The sequence below is a fragment of the Poecilia reticulata genome, linkage group LG12, assembly GCF_000633615.1.
Source record: "Poecilia reticulata strain Guanapo linkage group LG12, Guppy_female_1.0+MT, whole genome shotgun sequence".
Classification (NCBI taxonomy): Eukaryota; Metazoa; Chordata; class Actinopteri; order Cyprinodontiformes; family Poeciliidae; genus Poecilia; species Poecilia reticulata.
This window is the reverse complement of record NC_024342.1, coordinates 1,046,148-1,055,600: the sequence shown is the minus strand read 5'-3', so window position 1 is coordinate 1,055,600 and position 9,453 is coordinate 1,046,148. Positions and strand designations below refer to the sequence as shown.

Below are 9,453 nucleotides of genomic sequence, written 5' to 3'. Positions count from 1 at the left end.
AAACTACATTCAATCAACTGTTAAAATAAACCAGTTGTTAACACATTCATACCCAAACATGAAAATATTTTTTTTCCCCTGTTTGTTGAATAAATGTGTTGTGCTCAGAAAAGATCCCTTGTCATCTATAATTATGATATGTAGGGTAGGCCACAAATGTAGGCTGAATGATAAAGCATAGTACTGAAAAACAAAGCTAAATATTTGGAGATGACATTCTTTTACTGATCCGGCCCACCTGAGAACAGAAAGTCTGGATCCGGCCCCAGAGCCAAACTGAGTTTGACATCCCTGGCTTAGAGCGATGCGTTTCAGGGCATAAGACAGGACAAGTGTCTCTCACCTGTCCGGGATGTCCTCCTTCCTGCGCGGTCGGAACATGTCTTCTCGTCCCATTAAAACACTATAATTGTTATAAAAGACTATAAAACCACGTAAAACTCTGGAATCACATGGAGAAGACAGACCAGCTCCTAACAAGAGCACATTCTTCTTAAAACTCTAACAGACATCATGTCCTGTCTGTCCTCTGCTCTGTCTGTCCAGAAAAAAGGTCAGTTAAGATGTCCAGCTTCCAGTTTGTCAAAAGTAAAACTGAGCTCAGCCACCGGGGAACAACTGCGGGCGCATCTAACTGACGTCACAGGAAACCGCAGATGCCTCATCACCCCCTGGTGGAAAACATGAAGTATTGCTTCCTTGACGGACTATATGCGACCATCCATCCATTCATCCATCCATCCATCCATCCATCCATCCATCCATCCATCCATCCATCCATCCATCCATTTTCTTTACACCCTTGTCCCTCAGTGGGGTCGGGAGGGTTGCTGGTGCCCATCTCCAGCTACCGTTCCGGGCGAGAGGCGGGGTTCACCCTGGACAGGTCTCCATGAAATACAAAAATAAACTGTTTTGTGAAACATATTCTAAAAGATTCCAAAATTTCACTGAGAATTATTAACAAATCCTTTATTATAAAACAATGAACAAAACAATGGAAATAATCTCCTACTAAACAAAAATTACATTTATGTGAAATAACAGAATTATTAATAGATACTAAAGCATTAAATGTATAATACCATGTCAAATTCTTAAAATGAATCAGTAATTTCGGTCAGAGAGGTTACTTAATGCACATTTGTTTTAAAAAGTCTGTTTCATCAGGTGTTAAAAGTCCATTAAAACATTCATATTTTAGTATTTTGTTATTTTCTGATAACACTTCCTTGATTTTCATCAATGTCAAGCCTACAATGTGGAGAGTAAATCTCCAATAGTTTCAAGAGACAGCATTTTTATTCCAGCTCCAACAAGTTCAAGTAAATGTTCTATATTTAAATAACTTTATTATAATAACTCCCTTTTTATCAACAGTACATTCATTTGCCACATGGTCAGAGGATAGACTTAATCAAAATCCCTTCAAGGTAGGTTTCAGTTACAGCCAATACTAAGATGTAAATGTCCAAACTTTCTTGTTTCCATCAACTTCTAGATTCCTGACACACTGACAAAAAAAACCGGGTGATAAATACTGTATACCTTGAGTGATCAGAAACAATGTTTTACCAACTTCAACTTTTGAGGAAAAAACATTGTGCAACTTACTTTGCTCACTGTACAAAAAGCTCCATAAAATCTGAATCTGCTTTTCTACTTTCAAAATAAGATTTTCTTCCTTGTACATCCATAAAAACTAAACTCAAGTCTACTGAGAACAATGAGACAGATCTACAAGCTGCCTGGGATTCCCTCTCACCTGTCTGGATTGTCCTATTTCCTGTGCGGCAGGTCAAGTCTTCTAGTTCTGACGAGAAGACATGCATTGTTGTTCTTGAAGAAGAAAGAGGTGCCAGAAGAAATTAAATCTGAGGAAAAAATGGTGCACCTCACATAGAGGAGCTGTACTTAATACGGAAAAATTGCTTACCATCTGTCAACAGAAAAGATTCCTAAAGCCTTATGAACCATAATTCCTTCTGGCTATCATACCCAGTGTGATAGTCAAAGTTGAGCCAGGCACAAGTTTAAATTAAAAAAGAATTGGTTTTTATTTTACCCAAAACAGAAACTCTGGTAAATAATAAAAAAGACAAAGTTGGGCCCATAAAAGAGGACAAAGTAACAGACTTCAATTCAGACCAACTCAAACAAACAGATCTCTCTAACTGAGACAAGGGGGAAGCTGCTCAGGCCACATAGAAGACACAAAGGGGAGAACACACAAAAACCTAACTGAAACTAACATTAGAGAACCACCTCCCCCCCTCCCCTCCTCTTAATGCTGAGTTGTGGTATGGACCAGTATGCAGTCTCCATAGGTTTTCTCCACCTCTTTGTTCCCCTGAAGGACTGGAGGTAACTCAAAACAAAGGTTAAATCAAACAAAACATATAACAGTGTAAACTAAAATGTGCGTACCTATTCTAGAATACAGTGTTATGGTGTGTTGCATTCTAAACAAAAACCAGTCATTCTGTAAATTAAATCCTAGATTTTAAAGAAACCCAAATATGACTGTGGTGAGACTGAGTGAACTATTGTGTGTGGTGTGATTGAATGTTACCTCATTTGTGAGGCTGTAACAGCAGCCATCACACCCAGCTAAATGTTTGGTTCTGCCAAAAAGAACACCAAAGAAATACTGGTAAAAAAAAGAGTGAAATAGCCAGCTTCTATGCATATTCCAACATATTCATAAGTGAATTAACAGAAACATAATGAACTCCTTAAAGCAGTTCATTTGCATCTGCAATGGGATGGTAGAAACCTCTCCACCAACTTAAGATGTCCCAAGGTCCACAAATGCATCAAAGGCCCCTGAGCCTTTGATGCATTGATGAAATGATGTGTTCTTTTCTCAGCACAGAAAAGACACAGACATTCTGGAACAACAAGATTCCTCTGTTTCATTTTTCTGTCAACGTCAGTATTCCACTCAAAACCGATTGCTAACATGTTCTGACAGATCAGAATGTTTCCACCTGAATGACGCTTTGAGATGGACAGTTTTGATCACAGATTGGGACTAAATGAATGTTAATCAGATGGAACAAACAGGAATCTGCTTCCCAGCATTTATAACAACTGTGGGTGGAGCAAATTGCTTTCCAGAAGAGTAAATGTTGCAACAATGAAATTTCAAATCATGTGACTTCACAACTCAACCTACAAGGTAACAAGGTGTGTTATCAAAGAGGCGTGGTTAGGGATTTATAGCTGAGCTCGAGTTTAAATGGAGAATGATGCACAGACTCAAAGTCTAACAGAGATACTGCACACATCCCAGCTGATAGACAGAAGTTCATATGAACTACATGCCAATGTGGAAGGGAGTCATGGACAGAGCAGAGGAGTGCAACAGGGCCGTGTTGGTGTCTGTGGCAACCTTTGACTATGGGGTTCCCTTGGAAAGGAGACGGGGGGCCAACTGTGACGATAAGAAGCTCCATCGCATCCTCACTAAACTGGGCTACAAGGTGGAACTTCACATGGACCCAAGCAGCAAGGAAATCTACAAGCTGTTCTCTGAAGGTAACAGATCAATGTCAACTTCTGAGCTGTCAAATTCATTCATTCATTTCCAGAAGGGTTTGTTTAACTCTGTAGAGAGCAAATGGATGTTCTTTGTTTTCCTTCTTATTTGGATCCATGTAAATTTTTTTACTGTAACAAGAAAAAGGATGTCATGCCAATACCAAAGCTCTCAGACTCACAGACAGTTTTCCTGAAGGACCTTGCAAACCTGGTTTCAGTTTCCGTTATCCCTTGACTGATGATTCCCATGGCAGCCTCTCCAAAATGAGCTAAAAAGTGTTGTATCATGTTAACAAGAGGTCTTCTAATTTTTTTCTGAGCTGTATATCTATATAGAAAATGAAATGTGGTAATAAAGCTGTCTGAGCCATGGAGAACAACCACTCTCCATGGCTCAGGTTCCATCCCTTCAAAGATCAGCTAGAGCTGAACTTTAAGGTCCCGAAGCTCAAAGCTCCACATATCTTGGAAAAAGGTTTGCATTAGTGAGCTCCAGTCTAGAATAACTGAACCAGCAGGTCTGTGAAATGTGTTGATCTGTCGGTTTTCCATTAAACCTTAACGTCTTATCTAATGGCCTCGGCAGAAAAAAGGAGGTTTCCACAGAATATTTAGAACCCGATTGGACATTTTAACCAAAGTCTTCTGTTTTGCAACTTATTGAAAAAAATCAAATCAGACAAAAACTTCAGGACTCATACATAACATGTCGCCTATAACAGCTATATTGTCAAATATTGTCACAATTAACAATAATACATGATTGAAAAGCAAGTTTTCCAGTTGGGATTATGTAACACTGAATCAGAAAACTATGTGTCATTAGAATCAAGAAGGAGGAAAACCTCAGTGTTCAGGCTGGGTTTATTGCTTTGTGTCACTAATAGATAAAACTTTATTGACTGAGATGAATGAAAGAGGAGTGCAGGAACACCTGGTGCCTGTTTCTCTGTCAACACCCCCTTTGATTAAACACAGTTCAGTGACTGTTACACAGAAAGGTGCATGTTTAACATTGTGTACAATCACATGATGCTTGTTGCTTAACCTGCTCCCTTAGTCACTGACAGTAATGTCTGTAATGTTGGCTGTTTGCGTCGCCTCAGAAAGCAGGCGGCCTGTGAAGGACTGCTTCCTGGCTGTGCTGTCGTCTCACGGGGAGGAGGGCTGCGTGTTCGGATCGGATGGGAAACCTGTCCAACTGTCTCGTGTCTTCACGTACTTTGATAATGAATGCATGGAGAAAAAGACCAAACTGTTCCTCATACAGGTCTGCCTTTATTCTTAGTGACCCACAAACAGCACAACAGTGACGATTTCATTTGAATTACAGAAGACTTCAACTCTTCTCACACTGATGTTTTCTTGGTTGGTTTGATGCATCTCCATTCCACCCATGCAGGCGTGCCGGGGAGGCGCTCTGGATGATGGAGTGGAGGTTGATTCATCGGTCAGCACATTCACACACTACTTTTCTGTTCCCGTGGATACAGCTGTGATGTTCGCCACAGCACCAGGTGAATAATCAGTTAGACTGCAACTTAAAGAAGCAACCAGTGATGTCTATTAAAATTGAAATCTGACATAAATCATGAATGAACATAAATTAATCAGTTTAGAAATCTTTTGTCTTTTCCATCAGGTTATGGTGCGTTCATGAACGTCACTGGATCAGTCTTCCTGCAGACGTTCTGCTCATTATTGGAAGAGGAGGGTCACTCTAACCTGGAGCTGACTCGACTGATGACCCGACTCTCCCACAGGGTTGCCTACACCTTTGAGTCCAAAGGGAGAGAGTATGGTGGGAAGAAAGAGATGCCATGCTTTCTGACACGACTGACCAGAGATGTGTTCCCGTTTGCAGAAATGGAGAAAGACAGGAAAGCAGAGACAATATCTGCCACATCATTGGTTGTTTCACAGAATGTTAGACAACGGATTGTTTCACTAAGTTAGGGAGTAGTTCTCCTGCATGCTGACTCAGCACATGTGTATACTGGCATGATCAGGAACATCACAAGGGGCTGCACAGTGGTAGAGCTGTTGCCTTGCAGCAAGAAGGTTCTGGGTTTGAATCCCGGCCCCGGTCTTTCTGCATGGAGTTTGCATGTTCTCCCTGTGCATGCGTGGGTTTTCTCTGGTTTCCTCCCACAGTCCAAAAACATGACTGTTAGATTAATTGGTCTGTCTAAATTGTTCCTAGGTGTGAGTGTGTGTGTGCATGGTTGTGTGTCTCTGTGTTGCCCTGCGACAGACTGGTGACCTGTCCAGGGTGACCCCGCCTCTCGCCCGGAATGTTAGCTGGAGATGGGCACCAGCACCCCCTGACCCCACTGAGGGACAAGGGTGTCAAGACAATGGATGGAAGGAGCATCACAAACAGATGACGACAGATAAAGTGGGAACCGTGTAACTGATACTTCTGTAAAAATATATTTTGGTAAAGGAAACATTGAGTTTTTTGTTCCTACGTCATGTACAATGACAATATGTATACATATTATATATTTAATCAGGAGAAAGTTATTTACTTGTAATGTATTTAAAGTAAAATGTAAAAACTTCAATTTTTCATTATCTTTTCTTACTCACTGACTTTTCTAAATGAAAACAAGAACAGCTATAAAGAAATATTGCATGGAATCTGTGAAAGAACACTAACAGAAAAATGATACGGTCTCTGCAGGGTTGATAATCCAGGCTGGGCACAAAGATACATGTTAACATTACTGGAAATTCAACCAAAATTTTAGCTTGATTTTGTCTGAGTAACAACGCTTTCAGCTGCCCTGTCTGGTGCTCAAATGTCCTATAGCATCAAATGCAACACCATGAAAAGGCCAGACTGTCTTGATTAGGATAATGAGTTCCACCTGTTGGTGTGATGATGTCATTATTCAGTAAACATAAAATTATGAGGAAGTAAAAATTTGTTTTTCTGCTCCTGGAAATTATTTGTTGCATAGCACATTACCAAAAAAAGTCTCTTTGTGTTGATATGATTTTAAAAATAATCACTCGAAATGTCAAAGGGTTCAATAACGTTGTAAAAAGATAAAAAATTAATTCTATTCTATTTTCTATTCATCTTGTAGCACATACAGTTAAGGTGTGGTCATCCTAAATCAGTATCATATTCCATTAGCCGGAGAAATAAAGAGAACAAAACCCTGAAGGATTCTTTTCTTGGGTCATTAACTTGGAGATTTATTCTTATTGGACGAGTCTATGGCTCAGACTCTTTTTTTTCTCCAATTTGTTTTCTACTGTCTCATCCACACTGAGCTATATGATATTTGGGGGCTGACTTTAAACACTGACAAACCTCCACCAGAGTCTGACTTATCTCAGAAAAACCCCAAATTAAAAGAGTTTTGTTGTGATTTAAAAGCAGTTCAGCCTGCTGGCAGAGATTTCAGATGACCAGCAGCATTTAGTGTCTGCTATTTATTTATTTATTTATTTTTTTAACCAAGATTATCTAAGAGAGGTGTCACAGCACAACTTGTCAGCAGAGGTCTGGGAAACTTCAGTCCATTTCAGGTGAAATCATGGGTGAGCTGAATCAGATAGAATGTTGATAATGATAAACCTGGAACCACGAGGAGAACATGATGCTCATGATGACCTCCTGGCATCTCCCAGTCCAATGGAGTAAAAATACAATCAGCTCAGAGAAATCTGACTGCAGCTGCAACAGGAAGAGGGAATACATTTATTTTTAAGATTATCCAAAGTGTTAGAGAGACGGTATTTTCTAAAATCAGAGAATCAGAAGGAAGTATTAAATGTCGTAGTGACATCATTCTTAAAAGAAGGAAAAGACCTGGTGCTTTTTCCCCTGAGGAGTCGCCTTTTCGGTACGCCTTTTTCTCTTTTAAGACTTTTGCTCCCAATACTATGATTAATATATAATGATAATTTGCAAACCAGAAAAGTATGGGTTCATATAGGCTGAACAGCCTCATCAATGTAAATATACTTTTAGGTTATTGAAGATGAGACTGGAGGGCCATCTCCCATCTCTTATGAATCCTGATCAAACAGGTTTTATCCAACATTCAAAGTTTTTTTCACATCTCTATTTGACAGAGTAGATTGATATCAGAAAGATTTGGCACACATGTTATGTTTAAAGTCCCAATACCAGTTTTTTTCCAGACCAAGTACACTTACTTCATTTAGGCACTTGCTCAATCAGAGTAATTATACCAAGTAGTCATCTATCTGGCACTTATCTCACACAATAGCTTTTGAAAACTAATTTATTTCATTTAGAACAGGGTGGCTCTTCTTTTTCAGCCTTCAATTCCTCTGATTGTTATCATAAATGCAGCATGTAATAAAGAGTGTTTAATCTTTAAATGCTTTATCATATTACTCATTTAAAGGCACATTTTTTTGCTAGAGTTTAGATCTGCAGCAAAAGTCCGACCCAAAATTCAGGCTGTCAAAATTACTCTCTTGATTTTTCGGTCAGATTCAGACTTCTGTGGTGCATTTCATATTCTTGCAATACATACAAAGAGAAAACCAAAACGTGTGATAAAGTTCTGTTAGTCTACTTATTAAAGTCTAAATAGAGGAGCAGGTCGCATGTTGAGTGGCAGAAAGAGAGGTGAAGATAATCATTAGACTGTAACAGGTGCAGCACATCGCGCTGCCCTCCACTCACATCACAGATGACCAGTTAAAAACAGGAAGTTACACTGCTTAATGGAGGTCTAAACACTAAAATATTAAAAGCTTAAGGAGTAAAAACATATTAAATGGATGCACTCTCTTTTTATGATTATAGAACAATAACTGCAATATGGGGAATACATAATTTAATTACTGAATGTCTGCTGACTTCTGGGAAATAGAGTGCTCAAAGTTCATTAGATATGAATTACTTGACCTTATAAGTGAAAGTGATAGAAAACAATTTTTTAATACTCAGAGCAATTTAGGTTTACTCTGGTAAAAGCTGTTTCTGCATAATGTGCAGACTTGAACCCAGAGAGAGACAGCTGCTGTGATTTCAGATGGTGATTTATTTATGTACAGTATTTATATGACAACAACCTGAAACTTCAAAAAGAAACGTCTGTGAGATTCCAGACTGGCTCAGCCAGAGCAGAAGAGTTGATTTTAGCTCCAAGAGTCCAGGAATCTAACACTGATCGTCTGTTGAATGGGAAGATGAAGCAGCATGTGGTCTAAGATCATGACAAATTTTGCCTCTGAACCATGTTGGAGAAATGCAGCAACCAAACATATTTCAGAGATTCTGTTCTTTCATGAAGAACCACACAGGGTTTATAGAAGGCCCTACCTGGATCTATGCAAAGTCCAACAACTGGAAAGAAATTGCAGAATTCTATATTTGAATATGACGTTTTTTCCACATCCACATTAGCTACTCATCCCATTTCAAAATGTTCAACAAATAGATAATCAAAATTGTATAGATGTTCAGTAGGAAGAGATGATTTTGAGCTAGGATACTAAAACTCCTGTAAATATATGACCAACATTGTTTTGTAGCTCCGATTGATTCTTTATTTTTTACTTTTTGGGAGGATTCCAGGAAATATTATTTTGAGGGAAAAGTCTTGGTTTTAGGTTCCTGAGGAAGAAGTGATCTTCATTTCAAGCTTCACCTGATCAAACACGTCCCTGGCCTCGTTCCACCCGACCACGGCTTCATCCATCTGAACTGGCTCTGCTCTCGTCTGGAGCCAAATGGAAAGCTGTGAACACACATTTATTTCCGCCTACTTCCTTATGTGGACTCTACTCCGGAGTTGTTTGAATTACGCAAGTGTCTCTTTCCTTCAGTGTGCTCAGATAAACAAGAAACACCAGGCATTTTACACAACAGCATGAGTCGCTCCTTAACCTGTAAACAAGAATTCATTTATGGTC

General features: G+C 39.3%; 2 protein-coding genes across 2 annotated transcripts in view; one reads left to right on the top strand and one right to left on the bottom strand.

Moving 5' to 3' along the window:
- The window catches only part of LOC103473138 (RNA/RNP complex-1-interacting phosphatase-like), an 11,448-nt gene extending 10,782 nt beyond the window's left edge, over positions 1 to 666 (bottom strand). The window contains exon 1 of the mRNA XM_008423125.2: positions 344 to 666. Coding sequence (XP_008421347.1) covers positions 344 to 396 — 53 coding nt within the window. The 5' untranslated portion in view covers positions 397 to 666. The remainder of the gene's footprint in view (positions 1 to 343) is intronic.
- A 2,481-nt stretch (positions 667 to 3,147) lies between these two features.
- On the top strand, positions 3,148 to 5,631 carry casp17 (caspase 17, apoptosis-related cysteine peptidase). Its single transcript, XM_008423124.2, has 4 exons — positions 3,148 to 3,540; positions 4,650 to 4,813; positions 4,946 to 5,060; positions 5,186 to 5,631. Exons 1-4 carry the CDS (start codon positions 3,315 to 3,317, stop codon positions 5,497 to 5,499), a joined length of 819 nt encoding a protein of 272 aa, XP_008421346.1. The 5' UTR covers positions 3,148 to 3,314; the 3' UTR covers positions 5,500 to 5,631.
- The last annotated feature ends 3,822 nt before the right edge of the window (positions 5,632 to 9,453 follow it).